Raw genomic sequence first — 21,129 nt, 5'->3', positions numbered from 1 at the left:
TCTGGGAGCATCTGGTGCTCAGCTCTGCAGGGGCTCAGCAGCCAGGGCCGCTGCCCACTGACCCTCCAGAGCCAAATTGAGCTGGCACAGGAACCATGGACACCCCAGGGCTGTGCCACCCATGGGAGGGACATGGCAGAGCCTGGGCTGCTCTCTGGGAAGGAGAAAAGTGGAATGGACTTGTCTCAGGTGTAGCTGGGTGTGTGTTCTATCCCCATCTGTCAGAGCTGGGGCAGTTCTCTGCTGTCCATGGGCAGTTTTTTCTTGATCTCTCCCCCAGCCAATCCTCCCTGCAGGAGATCTCTGCTGTCCATGGCCACTGAGTGTCCCTGCAGGGCTGATCCAATTCCAGCATCCCATGGGGAGATGCTGCGCCCAGGGCAGGAGCCAAGCATTCCTACCTGGATCCAATGTGAGCCTGGCACAGCACAGCAGCCTTTGCCCAGTGCATTGCCAGAGGAGCAGCTTCTGCTGCCCTGCATGGCCAGAGGGAGCCCAGGCCCATCTCCAGCAGCCCTGGAGCTGCAGAGGAAAACTCCCCCCTTGTGCAGGATCCCTGCTCCAGCAGAACCACAGCTGGCACTGCAGGAGGGCTGAGCCCCCATGGGATGGGGCTGTGCCACCCCCTGACACACAGGGGGCAGGGACTGCTCTGACTCTGGCAGTGGCTTGGGTTGTTTTGTACTATCGCATTTGTATTTTAATTTTCCTAGTAAAGAACTGCTATTCCCATATCTTTACCTGAGAGCCCCTTAATTTCAAAATTATAATTCCAAGGGAGGGGGTTTACATTTTCCATTTCAGGGGAGGCTCCTGCCTTCCTTGGCAGACACCTGTTGTTGTTCTTCTATTTCTCTAGAGTCCCATAATGATATTCTCAGATTTCTAAAGTCCATACCTCTTGGGTGTGTTCTTATGGCTACCAATCTTCACTGACTCCTTCTGCTACATGCTCTTCTCTCCCAGTTCAGGGCTCCTCCAAGGCTCTCCCTGACTGGCTAACCTGCCCCCTTTTATCCCAGTTCTCTTCATTGGTCACAGCTGCAGCCCAATTAAGGACATCACAGCTGCAGCCCATCAAGGGCAACTGGGACCTCTGGGGCAAAGCCTCTATACAGATATTTAAATACAATACATTTCCTCTACTATAACCTGTCTTGTCAAACTCAGACAGGCATTAATGAAATTAGTGTTTGGTCCAAATGCTGTTCTGAGTACAGCAAGATGGGGTTGGGTTGGGGTTCTGAGCTTCCCCCACCTGGGGTCAGTGGGATCAGGTGCCACTGTTCAGAGAGGGAGGGAATTAAAGTGGGAGATCCCCCAGAAAGCTGCAGGGGACTGGGAGCCAAGCTCAAACACCACTTCTTAGGATTTTAACCTGCTTATGTCTTCTGTGAGGGAAACCCTTCAGCTGGAGGTTTCCATGGCTGGAAGTGGGATGGACAGGATTTCAGGAGCCTCTAAACTTCATGCAAGGTCCAGACAACAATTTGAGACTGGAGATACAGCCTTAAGCTGCAGCAGGGAAAGTTTAGGCTTGGAATTAGGAAAAAATTCTTCACTGAAAAAGGGATTGAGCAGTGGAATGGATTCACTGTCCCTGGAGGTGTTTATAAAACACTGGATGTGACACTGGATGTGCCATGGTTTTGTTGACAAGGTGGTGTTAGGTCATTGGTTGAGATCATCAAGTCCAAAGGGTCCAAACCCTTTTCCAACCCAATTCTGGGGTTCTCTGATCTGACCTCCTCTGAGAGCACATCATAACTGTGCCTTTGTGGAGATTTGCATACCAGGAAAGATCTCATGGCAGAGGAAGTGTTTCCTGGGATCTGATCTCCTCCTAGAGCACATTATACCTGTGCCTTTGGGGGGTTGAACACCAAGAAAGATCCCATGGCAGAGGAAGTGTTTCCTGGGAGCCCTTTGGGATTTGAATTTGATCTCCTCCTAGAGCACATTATTGCTGTGCCTTTATGGGAATTTGGACACCAGGGAAGATCCCATGGCAGAGGAAGCATTTCCTGGAGCCCTTTGGGATGGGGTCAGCAGTTGCAGGATAAGCCCTCAGAGAGTCCCCCGTGGCCTCTGCCCTCCCCTCACACCCAAGCCCTGACAAAGCCTGAGCTCTGGGAGGAGAGCCCAAACCCCTGCAAATTCACACTCAGATAGATCCATGCTCCTGAGAGGATCCTCTCTCTTTGAGGTCTTTGAGCTACTCCACTCCTCCTTTTCACCTTCACACACACCTCAATCACCTCCCCCTTTAGGATTCTCATTTCCCACCTTCCATTTCCTCTGACAGGACCCAAAAAGTGCCAAAGAAGAGTGAAGGGAGATATAATTCCCTCAAATACACCAATCCAGAGCTGGGCTTTCCTCTGAAAGCATCCAAATGCATAAAATCAAGACAAATATGAGAAGACTCTGGGTAAAATCCTCAAAGCTGGCAGCATTTTAATTTTGCACAATAGCAGTAGCTGTAGAAGCATGTTTTAACTGTAGTTGTTGCAAGCAATATTAATGTTAATTCAGCCAAGTTTAAATAGAAGCAAATCCTCCCCTTTGTTTCTCCCCTTCTGCAGAGCTGGGGAGGCTGAAAAAGCAAAACCACTGCTGTTTTATGCCTTGATCCAAAGGCTTATGGCACCAATATATCAATACATAAATATGCTAACAGGGTTTCTTGATAAAAAATTCATTCTTTCCCCAGCTAGCATGAACTCACTCAGCTGCTTTATTCATGAGCCTGCCTGGCACTGGGAAAGCTCTGCCACTGTCAAAAATAACAGGCTGGCCAAGGGACTCTACCACTTTTTAATGTTTTTATTTTGATTTTGTAGCCTCTCCTCCCTTTCTTTTCTTTTTAAACAGCTGTGAGCTTGAAGTATGGATGGAAACTCAGTGCAGACTGCTCCTGGTGGGGACAGGTGAGGCACATTCAGGGTGAGGAAGGGCAGCCTCTGCATGGAGCTCTCCAGAGGAAGTTTTACCCCAGCAAACACCTGCCCAGCCCCTCTCTGAGCCCCATGGGGTGTTTATCTGGAAGATAAGGAGGATTTCAGGCCAGGTTAGATGAGGTTTGGAGCAGCCTGGTCTGGTGGAAGCTGTCCCTGTCCTCAGCAGAGAGACTGGAACCAGATGATCTCTAAGGTCCCTTCCAACCCCAACCATTCTGTGATTCTCTGAGGATGCATTTCACACATTTGACCACAAACCTAAAAGCCACAGAGCTCATGAGACCAAGTAATTCCGGCATTTCACAAAATGGGACTCAATGCACTGAGGTGCTGCAGGGGCAGCAGGATCAGCAGCAAAACTCCAAATATTCTGATTCCCACCAGCAGTGCCTCAGCCCCCATCTGCAGAGCTCCCTGAGCACACAGGGCTGGCATTTTCTGGGAAGGGGCACAAGGAGAGCACAGGAGCTCTTGGGCTTGGGTGCTGCAGTTGGAGGGAGCACCTTGAAAAACAAATTCTGCTGCTGAGCTTGGAGTTCTTATCAAGCACAAATCATTCATTGAGAGAACTCCTGCGTGAGTCAAGCTGCACTTGGAGGAAATTCAGCACTCCCTGGACATGGTGTTCTTATCTGCAAAGGCTTCAGGTGCCTGAAGAGCCAAAGCTGTCCCCAAATGTGCTCTGAAAGTCATGAGAAGGGAGAAATATCCCTGGGTATAAATGTATAAACACAGATACAGATTTAGAGCCCTGCTCACTCTGGCTGCTCAGGGACACAGGAGATTTTCTGTGTCTGCATCCAGACCCACGCAGAGATTTGCTGGTCTAGTGAGTAGATGCAGAATAAACTTTTCCTGCCACTCAGCAGTCCCTGGGCCCTGCAGCCCCTTGGTCAGCAGAGACACAGAGCAATTCCCAGAGCAATCCAATCCTCCAGCATTTCCTGGCTTTGAGCAGAGGAAACTGTGGGGCAAGGCCCAAAATCATTGCAAATAACAACAGCCCTAAGGATAATGCACAGGCCTCCTCATCGTCCTGATGCAGATCCAGACTCTTCCTATTTTCCCTCTAAACATCACCAGCAAAATATTCCCAAGAAGTTTCCAGTAGCAGAAAATTGGTTGGATGAATTAAAGCCTTGATTCCACGGTATAAAATCATAACCAAGGGCTGTTGCACACCTGCATTCTCCAGCAGAGGACTGGCAATGAGCAGAGTATCGATTTATTTAGGTTACACCACCTTCTCATTCTTATCTTCTAATGAGACACCTCCAGCAGTTCAGCTTTTCCTTAATTATGAGCAAAAAATACCCTTGTAAATAAATCTACAGCTCAGGAGCTGGAGCTGAGAGCTCAGTCCCACAGAACAGAGAGCAACAGCAAAGCCCCCAGGCCCAAGAGCCCTTTGTCAATTCAATTCCTACTCAGAACAAGATTCCAAAGGTCTTTTATCCCTCCCATTTCCCTGCTTCAGACAAAACAGAACAAAAAATCAGTTGGGCATGATCCTCTCAGCTCCATCTAAAGACATTTAATGAGGTTTTCTGAAGACATTTTAAATAAAAAGGACTCTGCTCTAGGAAAGAAAAGGGTTTTTCCTAACCAAAAGCCCTGCCAAGTTGTTCCAAATTTGAATGAGAACTGCCTGTGAAATTCCAAATTGAAGTGTGAAAATATTTACTATAGTGTATATTCATTAGGCCTGTAAAAAATTATGAGCCCAGCTCAAAGCTGCTCCTCCCTGAATTCCAGGAGGAGGAAACAACCTGGGAGCAGGGATGAACAGCAAAGGTTTTGCCACAGACCAGTAAAACAAACCAACCACACAACACCCAGGGGTTTTTTGGGATGAGCTGCTTCCCACAGCTGCTGGGTGATTTTCCTCCCCTGCAAGGGCTGGATTTTAGAATCGTAGAACATTTTGGGTTGGAAGGGACCTTAAAACCCATCTCATCCCTCCCCCTGCCATGGGCAGGGACACCTTTCACGATCCCAGGCTGCTCCAAACCCCATCCAACCTGGACTTGGACACTCCCAGCGATGGGGCAGCCACCACCTCTCAGGCAATCTGTTGATTTTCCTCCAAAAGATCAAGTTCCTGGCAAAACAGAGCTCTTAAAAGGAATTTTTTAACCCAGTTTTTTATTACAGCAACACTTTTATTATTTCTTGTGTTTTCACACACCATCCCTGGCAGTGTCCAAGGTCAGGTTGGAGCAGCCTGGGATGGTGGAAGGTGTCCCTGCCCATGGCAGGGTGTCTTAGGTTCAAAGATGTGTTTGGGGCCACCTGTCAGAGCTGGGGCAGTTCTCTGCTGTCCATGGGCAGTTTTTTCTTGATCTCTCCCCCAGCCAATCCTCCCTGCAGGAGATCTCTGCTGTCCATGGCCACTGAGTGTCCCTGCAGGGCTGATCCAATTCCATCATCCCATGGGGAGATGCTGCGCCCAGGGCAGGAGCCAAGCATTCCTACCTGGATCCAATGTGAGCCTGGCACAGCACAGCAGCCTTTGCCCAGGGCATTGCCAGAGGAGCAGCTTCTGCTGCCCTGCATGGCCAGAGGGAGCCCAGGCCCATCTCCAGCAGCCCTGGAGCTGCAGAGGAAAACTCCCCCCTTGTGCAGGATCCCTGCTCCAGCAGAGCCACAGCTGGCACTGCAGGAGGGCTGAGCCCCCATGGGATGGGGCTGTGCCACCCCCTGACACACAGGGGACAGGGACTGCTCTGACTCTGGCAGTGGGGGGTTTTCTGCTGTTTTGTATTACTGCATTTGTATTTTAATTTTCCTAGTAAAGAACTGTTATTCCTACTCCCATATCTTTGCTTGAGAGCCCCTTAATTTCAAAATTATAATAATTCAGAAGGAGAGGGTTTACATTCTCCATTTCTAGGGAATCTCCTGCCTTCCTTAAACAGACACCTGGCTTTCCAAACCAGGACAATTACAAAATCAAGTGAAACCTCCACTTTGGGTTTTCTCAGACCCATTCTGTCACTCTGTGTCACTGCAGCCCCTGATGCAGCAGGGATGGCAGAGCACTGGCACAATCTGAAAGCACCCAGCTGCCTTTTTCATCCTGGGCAGGAAAGCAATTGCCAGGCATGTTCAGGGCTGTTTGTACCCTTGCTGCTTTCATCCCGTTGAGCTGCAAGTGGATTTCTTCAGCTGGAGGTTTTTTCTTGGCAAGCCCCCATGGTTATGCTGCTGTTTGGAGAGGTTTCACTGCTTTTCAGAGAGCAACTGCTGCCTTGAAGAGACTCTTGAAGTTTGTCTGATATATGTCACTCTCCTGCTGTATATCTGAAATGTCTCCTATTAAACCTGGAGGTGGCCACCCTGCAGTCATTTGGGATAAATCTTCCCTGAGACATTAAATAAACCCCAGAAGATTCAGGGAGGTGCTTCAGCTCCTGCTCAGCCTCACACATTTGCTCAGGGGCTGTTCTGAGCAGGGTGGTTTGCTGGAGCAGGGCTGAAATGGCTCAATCCTCTCAGGCTTCTATCACTGGCTGGGGTCTGTGTACAAATCACAATCAGGACAGGACTGCTGGGAACGTGCCTTGAGCTGGTTTATTTTCCAACATCAGCCTCATTCCATGGTTATGACAATGGGAAGATGCCAGCAGCTCACATCCCAGGCAGCAGACAAAGAATTTAATGTTACAACTTACTTTAAAAGATTTTGACCAATCACACAAAGCAAAAGTACATTGACAGTAGTTCCATCCAACCACTATAAGCACAGGTACCTTTGGTTAAACAATGCTTGCTTATTTCAAATACAATACCTGCTTGTGAGCCTTCAAACACAATGCACAGAGCTCCATTATCAAGCTTCAAACTTCCTAATACCTCACTAGATAAACTTTTCTGTAGTTTAGGGAGTTATTCTAGACAAGCATTAATACACAGACCATTGTTCTATTTGTCTTTGCTTTTCTATATTTTACATAATTTTTCTGCTGACCAATCTCATGGCTACTGCTTGGCTCTAATCACAGTTCTGCTGTCTCTGAGGCTGCCTTTTGCAGCTTTCCCAAAACCCTCTGATTTTATGGATTCCCACAGCTTGGAGGGAATGCCCACGTGGGCACGGGGTCAGCCAGGCTGTGTTCCCAGATGGATGGAGACCCAGGCGTGGGCACAAATGTGCACCACTCTTGGCATTTAAATATTCCAAAGCCATTTCAGCCTTAGGCTTGCTCCACACATTTCCTATTCCAGCATCTTTGGGTTTCTGCAAACCTTTTAGAGGAGGAAGCAGGCAAAGCCTGCATCCCTTACAAGAGCTGGGAATTCAAACAGGGCCTGCAGCCCCCCAAAACCCAGGAGGAAAGCAGCATTAATGGGCAGAATTGGGGCTGGTGTAGGGTTCTTGTGCTGACAGCTCACACAGGATCCATCAGCTGTGCAGATTCCTCCTTTTACCACGTGCTTTCCCCTCATAGAAGCTTGTGCTGCTTGTTCAGTGCTCCACGAGGGATTTTTCCTACAAATCCGTGGATGCTCACAGCAATTTATTGCACTCCTGGACTGCTACACCCCACCAGGTCTCATTAGTAGCAAGTTACTCCAAAGCCTGGAGTGAGGCTTCTCCCTGGGGAAAAGGGAGTTGAAAAACCCACTCCATCTGCTGCTCAGGGGAGTTTGGAGCAGAGCTCCAGGGAGGGGTTTAAGGCACAGAGAAATCTGGATATTTTTACAGACATGGGTGGTAGGTGAGTCTGTTTACACAAGAATTTCTGAAATTTGAGATGCTGAGATGTCTGTCACACACCAGTGATCAGCTAAGTGAATGGAGGGTGACCTAAAAGACTGATTTTTCTACAGAATAATAAATCTCTCTGATACTCAAAAAAACCACAGGTTGTAACAACATAATGGAAGGGAGGGAGCTTAAATCCAGCAGGAAACATGGATGAATGCACATCTCAACTGGCAAAATGTCTGTGTGCCAACAGCAGGGGTGAAAGTGGGTCATGGGGGGCACACAGGCCACAGTGTGGGCTCTTGTGGCATTCACATTCTGAAAAAATCCCTTCACCCAGGGTTTTCTCCTGGGAAGCTGAGAAGCCTCAGAGAAAAGGAAAACAATTCTCATCTCATTTGCTTCTCCTGTGCTGTGCTCGTGTGGAATGTGTTTGGAGATTGTTCACCCACAGGTGATTGTTCCATTGCATTCTGCTGGGAGTTGTTTTCACTCTTTGGCCAATCAGGGCCAAGCTGTGTCAGGACTCTGGAGAGAGTCAGGAGTTTTCATTATTCTCTTTTTAGCCTTCTGTAAGTATCCTTTCTGTATTCTTCAGTATAGTTAGTGTAGTATTCTTTAATATAATATAGTATCATAAAGTAATAAATCAGCCTTCTGAGAACATGGAGTCAGATTCATCATTCCTGCCTTCACCAGGGCACCCTGCAAATAGAACAGGCTCTCTCTGTTGGGATGGGTTCCACGCATCCAGAACTCCCATTGTGGTTTTGTGCCCAAGTCAATAGTTGGGCTGAGCTGGTTTGGGGTTTTTGTGCAAGGGTTTGGTCCCCCCTAAGTGTGTCCCCTGCCTTCCAGTACCCCTTCTACAAAAGCCCCATGCACAGAGAGGTTTTTCCCTCCCTCCCTGCCATCCAGCCCTGCACTCGGAGCTGCTGCCAGGCTCTTGGCTGCCTGCTCCAAACTCTGCCATCACTGCCCTACTTTCCTGCTGATGATTGGTGATACTGAGCCACAAAATCAACAAAATCAACATTAACCCCACAGCTCCAGGCTGGGAATTATCATTTATGTGCTCGCTGAAGGTGGCTGGTTCTTATTAGCAAATTCAAATCCTCCTAACTCAATAGCGAGTGCAATTGAGCACTAACAGCATTAGGAGATTTTTCTCCTCTTCATGAAGATGCAGGGAGAAAGAGAGAGCACAATTACCTCGTGGCACAGCTCAGGAGCTCAGCTCCCATCTCCATCACAGCTGCACAACACCAGCATGTGACACGTGCCCTGCTGGCTTTGTCCCCAGCAGGTCCCTGGGCATCTCCAGGAGCAAATGCACAGTGACAAGAGAAGTTCAGCACTGGTGAGCATCAAATCCCAAGGGTAACCTCTCCCCAGGTCAGGGCTGGAGGGGATTTTACACCAAATCTGTGGCCCAGCTGTGAGGCAGATGCTGTGTGCTCCAAAAAGCTGAGAGATCAGAACAGGCTCTGCTGCAGACAAAGCCATGGTGGCGTTTCTTCACACACCTGTGGGCATTGCATGTTGCAGCATTCATTTTTCATCTGTTGGCTCCTCCCTTCCCACCTGTGTTCTGTTTTAGGATTCCCCCAGAGGTGCTGGCACTGCCCAGGCTCCCCAGGGAATGGGCACAGCCCTGAGGCTGCCAGAGCATTTGGAAAACACTCCCAGGGATCCCAGGGTGGGATTGTTGGGGTGTCCTGGGCAGCCCTGGTCATCCTTTCAGCTGTGCTTCCCTGATCTCCACATTTCAAAGACCCAGCTGAATCCTGAGCTGGGTGCCAGGGGAAGCAGAGCACCCTTCTTGTTCTCAGCTTGCTCTGGTGCAGCTCTCAATGCCAAGCCTGGCCCAGCCCCTGCTCTGCTTTCCCAGTGCTGGTCCCTTCCAGCCCTGGATTCTGACACCCCACACTCACCTGGAGCAAAACTTGACCCTTGGACACGACAGGGAATGCAGTGCAACAAAGGAACCATGTCAGAAATGTGCTGTGGGGTTCAGAGTGGCAAAACAAAGCCTCTCCTTGTCCTTATTCTCCCAGTTAATGTGAGGAAAACCCTCAGCAGCTTTTCCTTTGGCTGCTTGCTCACACTTCTGCTGGTTAAACAGCTTTGCTTCTCAATATTTATTCACAAGGAGAGCTGATCATGCACAGAGAGTGCTCACAGGAGCCTGAACCCACCCTGAACCTCCTCACACTCCTGCTGCCAGCCCCAGGACACACAGACACCACGGCTGCCAGCCCCAGGACACACTGACACCATGGCTGCCAGCCCCAGGACACACAGACACCATGGCTGCCAGCCCCAGGACACACAGACAATGCTGCTGCCAGCCCCAGGACACACTGACACCATGGCTGCCAGCCCCAGGACACACAGACACCACTGCAAACACCATTTCTTCTCTCTCCTCTCAATATTTAGCAATTGTGGGTCTGGGATTCAGTGGATTGGCTTCAGGTCACTTCTAACAGAGAGAACAACTGCTCATCATTGTACCAGGAGAGAAGAGCAATTCCAGTGCCACCAGTGACACAGGGACACCAGTGACACAGAGCAATTCCAGTGCCACCAAGGACACAGAGCAATGCCACCAGTGACACAGAGTGATCCTACCAGGGACACAAAGCAGTCCCAGTGCCACCTGCAGAGTCCCACAGGCTCTGCTGGAGCAGTCACTGTGCCACCAAATCAGCTGTGACAGTTCCCCACGAGCAAAGCCAAGTGCAAACTGCCCCAGGAAGCCACAGTCTGAGCAAAGGGCCAGCAAAAGGGCACTTGAGTCACCTGTGAGCCTTGAGTGGCAGGTTTCAGAGGTGCTTAGAGTGTGGAGGTTCTTGAGCCCTGAGGAATCTCAGCCAGGGAGCAAAGAGGAGCCTTCATCCAAGTCTGAGAGGAGGGGATCTGCTCTGTGTTATTTATTTCCCTTCTGTTTTCTGTAGCACATCCAAGCTGCACCCTCACACCACCTCAGGGGGGTTTGCTCAGGAAATCACCTCATGGTCCAGGTAACCAATGCTGGTCACATGCAAACTCCTCCTGAGGAAAATCACCTTGGATCCCCCAGCTCACACTTGGGAGTGATGGAGACCAAGAGTCACAGGTTTGATCTTCACAAATAAACCTTTCCCTGGCACAGGGTGCCCAGAGCAGCTGGGGCTGCCCCTGGGTCCCTGGCAGTGCCACAGGCCAGGCTGGACAGGGCTGGGAGCAGCCTGGGACAGTGGGAGGTGTCCCTGCCCATGGTGGAAGTGGAATGAGATGAGTTTTAAGGTCCCAACCATTCCATGATTCTATAAACACCCCAAAAAGACACATGTGAGCTCTCCAAACTGGGGCAGCAGAGTCTCTTCTGCCCCTACAGCCCCAACACCACCCCAGCAACAAAACCATCTCTGGGTTGGGCTGGAAATGGAACAACAATTACATCACAGCCTTTCATTTCTCTATCTTCTAAGGAATAAAGAAATGCAAAGCTGTTGAGTTTGTGGGGTCCCCAGGACAAGGTGAGAGATGAGAATCTGACTCCATGTTCTCAGAAGGCTGATGTATATTATATTATATTACATTATATTACATTATATTACATTATATTACATTATATTACATTATACTAAAACTATACTAAGGAATACAGAAAGGATACAGACAGAAAGCTTAACAAGAATGATAATGAAAAACTCGTGACTGACTCCTCAGAGTCTGACACAGCTGGCTGTGATTGGTCATTAATTAAAAACAATTCACATGGAACCAATCAAACATTCACCTGTTGGTAAACAATGTCCAAGCCACATTCCAAAGCAGCAAACACAGGAGCAGCAATCAGATAATTATTGTTTTCATTCCTCTTTGAGACTTCTCAGCTTCCCAGGAGAAAATCTGGGCAAAGAGGATTTTTCAGAAAATATCATGGTGACACCCCACCAACAAAACCATCTCTGGGTTGGGCTGCAAATGGAAAAACAATTACATCCCAGCCTTTCATTTCTGTATCTTAAGAATAAAGAAATTCAAAGACACAAAAAGGAATGAAAAATACCAAGTGAATCATAAGCTATTTTAATGCAGGGAGTGTAAAGTTCCAGTTGGGATCCAATTTAAGGTAGATTTATATCTTGTTTGAACTGTTCATCCCTACTCACAAGCATATTGAGTTAGGCCCAGTCCACAGTCTTGGAAGACCCACTGGACACTAATATTTGTCAGTAGGAAATGGAAGAAACATGAAAATCTCTTGCCATTAAGATCAAACGAGAGCAAGGGTGCACTTTGACATTTCTGCTCTCCTGCAAGGAGCCCCTGCTTTGCAAAGCAAATTCCACTGTGGAGTTTTGAACTCCTGGAAAGATGAAAGGTGAAAGCCCAGCTCACTGAAAGTCAGCACTGAGCTTTCTGACAGCTCCAGATGGAGCACGTTTGACCCCTGATCTTCTGGGTCCACAAACACAATTTTCAGTTCTTTGGAAGTTCCTGGTGCACATCAAAGGCACCTCACAGAGGGAACAGAGCAGAGCAAACCCTGCTGGCTCTGAAGGACAGCGAGGAGCCCCAACCCCTTCCCAATGCCCTGGGGATCCCACAGAAAGCTCTGAGCTCCAAACTCACTGCCAGCTCCACAGCAGCTCCCTCAGGAAGGCTCCCAGCTGGCTCCTCTCTGTAAGGAATGCTTAGGTTCAGCCTGGCAAAAGAATTATTTTGATTGAGGAATTCATGGGCAGGCCCTGAAGCTTTCAGGCTTTTCTCACTTTGCAAAAGAAGGGGAACTTCCCATGGCAACCAGAGGAGGGTTTGATGATGGACAATGAGGTTCTTGTGTAGCCACATTTCTCTTCACAGAGAGAAGCAAGGCACAATTCTTCTCAAGAATATTTCTGGGATTCACATTCTCTGAAACTCAGAGGAAGAAACACAATTCTTATCATTTGCTGTGCCTGTTTTTGTGCAAAAGTAGAATGCAGTATGGAGATTGTTTACCCAAAGTGTTGGTGTTTTGTTTCCTTGGCCTATCAGGGCCAGGTGTGTGTGTGTGTGTCAGGACTGTTGGGTGACAGTCACAAGATTCTGTGCAGTGTGTGCAGGGTAGAGTGCTTGGCAGATTCAGTTTTAGATGTATGGAATAATATAGTAAAATAAAGTCATTAATTGATATCCATGGTGTCAGATCCATCATTCTCTCCCCTCATCGGGCCCATCACAGCATTGCAATATTCTTGCATGGGCAAAACTGGGAATTACTGCTCAGCAAAGGAAAGCAGAGTTGTACTATTGCCTCTTGAAAAGATTCTCCACCTCCACAGAGCCCATATTAGCAATGGATGAATCACTGTCATTCACAAACACCAAGCACATAAACAAGAGGATGTAAACTGGTCCAGAAATGATCTTGATTTGAAAACTAGATCTGGAGGGAAAAGAGGGCTCAGGAGGACTCAGATCCCAGAGCATCACAGTCTCTCTTGCTGAGCAGTGCCATTGTTTCCTCCCAACCCAGCACAGTGATTTCTGCACCCAGACTCTGCCCTGGGAGTCCAACACTGGCAATATTCTCCCTCAGCAGCACCAACATCCCCCAGCTCCAGCAGCCCCTGGGTACTGCCAGAGCCCTGATCAAAGCATGATAACAAATGCAGCACATCCAGACACTTCATGGGATAATGAATAAACTCACATAACATGGGGGTGTGTATTCTGTTCTGGGGGTTTGTGTATCTGCCAGAGCTGGGGCAGTTCTCTGCTGTCCATGGGCAGTTTTTTCTTGATCTCTCCCCCAGCCAATCCTCCCTGCAGGAGATCTCTGCTGTCCATGGCCACTGAGTGTCCCTGCAGGGCTGATCCAATTCCAGCATCCCATGGGGAGATGCTGCGCCCAGGGCAGGAGCCAAGCATTCCTACCTGGATCCAATGTGAGCCTGGCACAGCCCAGCAGCCTTTGCCCAGTGCATTGCCAGAGGAGCAGCTTCTGCTGCCCTGCATGGCCAGAGGGAGCCCAGGCCCATCTCCAGCAGCCCTGGAGCTGCAGAGGAAAACTCCCCCCTTGTGCAGGATCCCTGCTCCAGCAGAGCCACAGCTGGCACTGCAGGAGGGCTGAGCCCCCATGGGATGGGGCTGTGCCACCCCCTGACACACAGGGGGCAGGGCCTGCTCTCACTCTGGCAATGGTTTGGGGTTTTTTCTGTACCATTGGATTTGTATTTTTAATTTTCCTAGTAAAGAACTGTTACTCCTACTCCCATATCTTTGCCTGAGAGCCCCTTAATTTCAAAATCACAATAATTCCGAGGAAGGGGTTTACATTTTCCCTTCCAAGGGAGGCTCCTGCCTTCCTTAGCACACACCTGTCTGTTCAAAGCCAGCCAGCCTCAGCAGCAACCTGTGGTGTCCTGTGTCACCCCAAGGCCAGTGGGATGCTCCAGGTGAGCACCACCAGCTCCAAGGGCCACCCAGAACCAGAGAGCCCAGAGCAGAGACTGCCCCAGCACACCAGATGCAGAACAGCTGCATCCACCCAATTATTGCTGCATCCACGCTGCAGAGAGAGAGAGAGACCCAGCTCCTGCCCCCAGCCCAGCCTGGCACTGGGCTGGGCCCAGCTGCACAAAGTCAGGTCTGGGCCATGTGGCCCCAGAGCTGCATTGTCCCCCACAGTGAGCTGCTGCTGCAGCAGATTCTTCCCGAATTTCATGGTCCAGAAAATGCTCTGCCTATGCTTGAGGGGTCTCTGACCTGTCTGCACTGGGCTGGACTGAAAACCTAGCCACAGCACTGGGCTCCCACCCTGAGGAAAACTCTTGGGTTGCTCTATTTTAATACATTCCCAGATGATGCTGAAGCTTGGAATTAGCAGGAGGTGCTCCACTTGCTGGTAAAAAATGTTTTTCCCCATCACCAGCCTTCCTAAACCACCTGTTAGTCCTTGGACTCTTTTGAGCACAAACAAGCCACAGCTGAGACAAACCTGCAGCTCTCAGAGGAGCTTGGTTGGAGTCATTGTTCCAATGCTTTTGTGCTGCTGAGGCAGGAAGTTCTTTTGCCCAGCTTATTATTGAAGTGTTTCACCCTACTGATGATTCAGCCTCTTTGCTTCAAGCATAAATCACCTCCCAGATAAAGCCTTGCTAGAAAGCTTTCATGAGCCCCAATTAAAAGGAAAAGTCTGTGGAAGCATAAATAGCGGATCAGCATGGTAAAAATGGGCTGGGATTTGTGAACTTGCTGTCTTCTTGCTCTCCTAATTCCTCAATTTATCACAGGACAAGGAGTGAATATTTACAAGGTAGGTTTCCAACTGCAAGGCTGGGCTGAAGCCTTTGATGCTGTGACTTTCTTAATCTGTAGGAAAGCTGGATCTGGACCACCTCTAAAGTCACCTCAATCCTTTGGGAATGACTGAATAATCCTTCACAACAAACCCTTCAGTTTGACAGACCTGAGCCAAGCCATCAAACCCCAGTCCCCTCTCCTGAACAGCCTTGACACCGAAATCCTCAGTTTGCCTGGAGCCATCACAGCCCAACTTTCTCAGCTTCCAATCTCCTTTCAGGACAGAGCAAAACCTCCCAGATTTCAATGAGTGCTGAACTGGTGAAGCACATCCCACCCAGTGACTGCTCCCTGATGTCACAGTCACATTCTCTGAAAAAATTCCTTCACCCAGGATTCCTCTCCTGGGAAGCTGAGAAGCCTCAGAAAAAAGGAAAACAATTCTCATCTCATTTGCTTCTCCTGTGCTGTGCTCATGTGGAATGTGTTTGGAGATTGTTCACCCACAGGTGATTGTTCCATTGCATTCTGCTGGGAGTTGTTTTCACTCTTTGGCCAATCAGGGGCAAGCTGTGTCAGGACTCTGGAAAGAGTCACCAGTTTTCATTATTATCTTTTTAACCTTCTGTAAGTATCCTTTCTGTATTCTTTAGTATAGTTAGTGTAGTATTCTTTAATATAATATAGTATCATAAAGTAATAAATCAGCCTTCTGAGAACATGGAGTCAGATTCATCATTCCTTCCTGCCACGAGGGTCCCTGCAAATACAATACCCTGACATCCCAGTAAAGCCCTGGCTGCCCTGAGCATCCCCAGCCACAGAGCAGCAGGAGGAGGGGAGTGAGAACAGAGCCCTGCTGATGCAGGACAATCAATCCCGACGTTTTGCAGCAGGAAATGAATGGGCCATTAAGGCAGAAGTTGTAACCTCAGCCTTCCCCTAATGGGTCTCAGTCCCAGACTGCCTGGCAGCACAGGGATTTCAGTCCCAGCAGGGCTGGCTGCTCCAGCAGCACCAAGGGAGGGGTTTGTACAAGCAGGGGAACAAATCTACCCCAACCTGGGCCAGCCTGTGGTGGTGGCACTCATGGGAGGGGTGAAGGAAGGTTTCAGCTAAGCCTGAGGATTAGCAGCTTTTATAGAATCACAGATTTGGGTTGAAGGCACCTTAAATCCCATCCAGTGCCACCCCAGCCATGGCAGGGACACCTCCCACTGTCCCAGGTGCTCCCAGCCCTGTCCAGCCTGGCCTTGGGCACTGCCAGGGATCCAGGGGCAGCCCCAGCTGCTCTGGGCACCCTGTGCCAGGGCCTGCCCACCCTGCCAGGGAACAATTCCCAATTCCCCATATCCCATCCAGCCCTGCCCTCTGGCAGTGGGAGCCATTCCCTGTGTCCTGTCCCTCCATGCCTTGTCCCCAGTCCCTCTCCAGCTCTCCTGGAGCCCCTTCAGGCCCTGCAAGGGGCTCTGAGCTCTCCACACAACCCCTTCTGTGTCTTCTGTGTCCATGGGGGAGGTTCTCTATTCCCAATTTTGTTGCCTCCTCTTGATTTGCTCCCACAGTTCCATGTCCTCATTATGTTTGGGGCACTAGAACTGTGTGTTTTTCCCTGCTTTCATGAGTTAGCAGGAGAAAAAGCTCTTTTATTCTTACTAATGCTTAATCACAGTTTACACAGACCACATCTTGCCTCCCATGGTCCCACAGCCTTTTGCAAATCTTAATTAAGGAAAAGATTAAAAGTAGGTGCACAGCTCAGTTCTGATGAGTATCCTGCATCAGGGGAATGCTGCTCTCCTTGAGGACACCAGAGCCTGGGGCTGACAAGGAAACTTCTCCTGATAAAATTTTCCTAACAAAAAACCATTTTCCTCAGGAGTGGAGAACTGGCTTGGTGAATCAGAGCTCCCTGAACAAGGAATAACCTCAGACATTCCCCCTTTGTCAAGGGGTTCACTTACTCTACCAGTTCTGGATTCAAGGGGAAACATCTTCCAGATTCTTCCCAGCCTGGGTCCAGTAGGGTTCCAGCAGCATCCCTGGGCAGTTTCTGCACTGCCTGGAGCAGGATGGGTGGATTCCACCTACAGAGGAGTGGCCAAGATGAGGGAGGTGATTCCCCCCTCTACTCTGTCCTTGTGGGATCCCACTTGGGGTTCTTTGTCCAGGTCTGGGGTCCTCAACATTAGGAGGACCTGGAGCTGCTGGAACCAGTCCAGAGGAGGCCATGGAGCTGCTCCAGGCCTGGAGCCATGCTGGGAGAGCTGGGGGTGCTCCAGGGAGAGCTCAGAGCCCCTGGCAGGGCCTGAAGGAACTTCTGAAAAGGAGGGAGAGGGACTTTTTATATGGGCAGTGTGACAGAACAAGGGGCAATGATTTCAAACTGAGAGAGAGCAGGGTTAGATGGGATATTGGGAATTGCTCCCTGTGAGGGTGGGCAGACCCTGGCACAGGGTGCCCAGAGCAGCTGGGGCTGCCCCTGGATCCCTGGCAGTGCCCAAGGCCAGGCTGGACAGGGCTGGGAGCACCTGGGACAGTGGGAGGTGTCCCTGCCATGGCAGGGGTTGGAATGGGATTATCCCTTCCCACCCAGACCAATCCATAATTCTATGGCTTCACTGCTGTTACCTGTGCACAGCCTGACAGAGCATCCACAAACACCCCATGAGGATTTCCAGTCACTGCTGCAGCATAATCTGGGCTTTTGTCTCCTATTTTCCATTTGATGGACTTGGAGTAGGCACAGAAAACACCAAACCAAGAAACAAGTGGCCAGAAAGCAGCACAGGAGTGAAGCTGTGAAAAGGCTGAGGGCTGCACTGAGAGGATCTTCCTCACCCTCAGCTTCTGTTTCCAACGTGCAATAGCACAGCCAGGTCCTCAGCAAGCAGAGCAGCACAGGGAGGGGCTGACAGCCCTTGGGGACAAGGGACAGGTGGCAGGGGTGGCTCCTGGCACCACTGACCTCTGCTGAGTGTCCCATGGCACAGCACAAAGCACTCGGCCTCCCCTCAGCGAGGACATCCAGAGCCCCTCAGATCTGCCAGATCCAAGAATCAAACCCTGAGCTGGGGTCTCAGACACAACAAATCCAACTCTGCAGCAGGACTGTCACAGTCCAAGCACCTGATCCCAATTCATGGGTATCCAGAATGAAACTAAACAGCTTCAATCTGCCCCCAAAATCAATGCCCCCATAGTAAGCTCAGGGTTTTGCATGTGGTACGAGAGGCAGGTTGGGAGATGATGATCTCATGCACCACATATTGATTAATCAATTGCAGCCAGGATGCTAATGGGCTTTTCTTACAACACTTGGCACCAGGAGGAAGGAGCAGAAATGCTGAATGGGAAGGGGAGAAACTGGTGGTGTGGTGAAGCTTTAGGGTGAGGGGAGAAATCTTCTTGAGATGGCTTTAAGTGGTCAGAGACTGGGAATTAATGGAGGAACTGAGCAAGGAAGGGAATAAATCACATTTATTGGCTCCAAACACAGCAGAATTGTACCTGGCAATTCACTGTGGCTGAGGATAATCCTTTCCTGTTGCTACAAAAACCCTCCCAGGAAGGACTGAAAGGGCCCAGCAGGGCTCTGGAGTCTGTGATGAAGAAAACTGAGCACAGCATCATCCCTCCAGCCAGAGAAATGGGCTGAGGGCATCAGTAGTGCCCAACTTAGGGATTTTTCCACATAAACTACACCCTCAAATGAGAGCCTTGCACTGCCTGGAAGCCAGCAGAGGCTGGGGGAAATCATCCTGCTCTTTGTAAAATTGGGGAGAGCAAAACTGAACAGCCAAGAGGTTGTGCCAGTCATGGTCCTGCCTGGCAGGAGGCAGGAATTCAGCCTGGAGCATCTTCTCTGCAGCCCACAGAGTCATGCCAGGGGTGAAGGTCAGTGATAGGGCTTTGTAAAACTGCACTGGACTAAACAAAACCAGTCCTGGAGCTCAGTGTTACAAGTTTGATCATGTAGTCAGGAGAGGAAACCTCCAGGTACAAAATATGAAGGGGTTTCTGCTTTTGCCACCCAATTTTGTACAATTTGGAATTTCTGTGGGGCATTGTGAGAACCTGCTCCTACTCACCCAGCAGAGCACAGGAGCACCTTGGGGTGACACCAGCTCCTGCACTGCCACCACCCAGGTTTCAGTTTTCTGACTGAAACCATCCTGAGAAATTTCTGACTGAAACCACCCTGAAGAGTTCTGGATTGGAGCCATCCTGAGAAGTTCCTGATTGAAACCATCCTGAGAAGTTCCTGTCTGGTGCTGCTGCATCCTCCTGCTCCTACTCATCCCATAGCTGAGCAACTCTGCACCCTCAAAGCACCACAGACTCAACCAGAAACAGTCCCTCAGGAAAACAGGAACAATCCTCCTCAAAAGAAGGGGTTCAGGAGGTGAAAACCACACAAATTAAATCACTTTTTTCTTCCCAGAACCATCTCTTCCCACCCAACCCCCCCAGCCCCAGCAGAGCACTCACATTGTAGAGGATGTCAGTCCAGCCCTCCATGGTGATGCACTGGAAGACAGTGAGCACGGCGAAGAGGATGTTGTCAAAGTTGGTGATGCCATAGTTGGGGCCCTGCCAGTACTCCCTGCACGTGGTCCCGCTCTCACACTGCCTGGCAGGAGGCTCCTCTCCACAGGGAAAATCCCCCACCTCCTCACCTGCAGAGAGGGAAGAGAAGTTACTGACTGGAACTACCCTGAGGAGTTCCTGCTTGTTGGAACCATGCTGAGAAGTTCCTACTTGGAACCATCCTAAAAAGTTCCTGCTTGCTGGAACCAACCTGAGAAGTTCCTGATTGAAACCAACCTGAGAAGTTCCTGATTGAAACCAACCTGAGAAGTTCCTGCTTGAAACCAGCCTGAGAAGTGCCTGCTTTGAACCATCCTAAAAAGTTCCTCCTTGGAACCATCCTAAAAAGTTCCTGCTTGAAACCATCCTGAAAAGTTCCTGATTGAAACCATCCTGAAAAGTTCCTGTTTGTTGGAACCATCCTGAAAAGTTCCTGATTGAAACCATACTGAAAAGTTCCTTCTTGTTGGAACCATCCTGAGAAGTTCCTGTTTAGAACCATCCTGAAAAGTTCCTGATTGAAACCATCCTAAGAAGTTCCTGCTTGTTGGAACCATCCTGAGAAATTTCTGATTGAAACCATCCTTAGAAGTTCCTGTCTGGTGCTGCTGCATTCTCCTGGCACCAGTGCAAGGGTTAAATTCACATTTTGGGTTTCTTTGTGCTGCTATGAATATGGAAAAGTCGTTGTGCCCCTGTGATCATTTCCACACTGCTGGGCTGTGGGAGATGGGTCAGTGGGGGTGGAGCAGAGCCATCCCTGCAGTGCCAAAATTCATATTTTGCCGTCTCACCTGGTGGAACTCTTTAGGTTGGAAAAGACCTCTAAGATCACCAAGTGCAACCATCAACCCAGCAGCACTAACCCATGTCCCCAAGGGACACATCCACACATTTTTGGGCACTTCCAGGGATGGGGACTCCACTCTTGGGAGCCTCTTCCAATATCTGACCTCCCCTTCAGTGAGGAAATTCCCCCTGATCTCCAGTTTAAACCTCTAAACCTCTCCTGGAGAACTTGAGGCCATTTCCTCTCATTCTGCCACTTGTTACCTGGCAGAAGAGGCTTCCAAACTGCAAATAATTTCTGGCTTGTGACAGCCCAGTACATCTGAGAGGCCTGGAAATGGTGTAAGAGCAGCATGAAAAACACACACACACACCAAAAAAAACCCCAAAAAGCACCACAAAATAAAGCAATACCATAAAAATTAAAACTGACAGCATGGTAAAAATGGGGCTTTGGGAACAACACACACTTCAAACACCCTCAAAGTGCTAAATAGTTGCTCTGTAGCATTAAAGCAAAAGGGCAACTTCTGCACTAATGCCAGTTTGGGGGTGTGCACTGCCCCAGAATTGCCCTGGTACAGATGTTTGAGCACAGCTGCATGAGGAGCCCCTGGTGTCACCCCAAGGCAGCACTGAAGGACTCCAGCTCCTCCAGAAGCTCCACATTTCTGCTCCAAACAGAAGGAAAGGATCCATGTGGGATGGTGCTTCTCTGCTGAGTTTCACTGCAGACCCAGAGGAGGCCAAGGTGGACAAATCTGCCAGGGAAGGAGCACCAGGAATGGCCAGGACCAT

The 21,129-nt window shown here is 49.5% G+C and overlaps 1 protein-coding gene across 4 annotated transcripts in view; it reads right to left on the bottom strand.

Moving 5' to 3' along the window:
* CACNA1B (calcium voltage-gated channel subunit alpha1 B) overlaps nt 1–21,129 on the bottom strand; it is a 329,048-nt gene that overhangs the window by 182,070 nt on the left and 125,849 nt on the right. For all 4 annotated transcript variants that reach the window (XM_066562640.1, XM_066562637.1, XM_066562638.1 and 1 more), the window contains one exon: nt 19,444–19,631. In XM_066562640.1, the coding sequence (XP_066418737.1) occupies nt 19,444–19,631 (188 nt within the window). The remainder of the gene's footprint in view (nt 1–19,443; nt 19,632–21,129) is intronic.

Source organism: Molothrus aeneus, chromosome 19 (assembly GCF_037042795.1).
Source record: "Molothrus aeneus isolate 106 chromosome 19, BPBGC_Maene_1.0, whole genome shotgun sequence".
In the NCBI taxonomy this organism is placed as follows: Eukaryota; Metazoa; Chordata; class Aves; order Passeriformes; family Icteridae; genus Molothrus; species Molothrus aeneus.
Note: the sequence above shows the minus strand (reverse complement) of the source record. Positions and strands in the feature narration are given on the sequence as shown.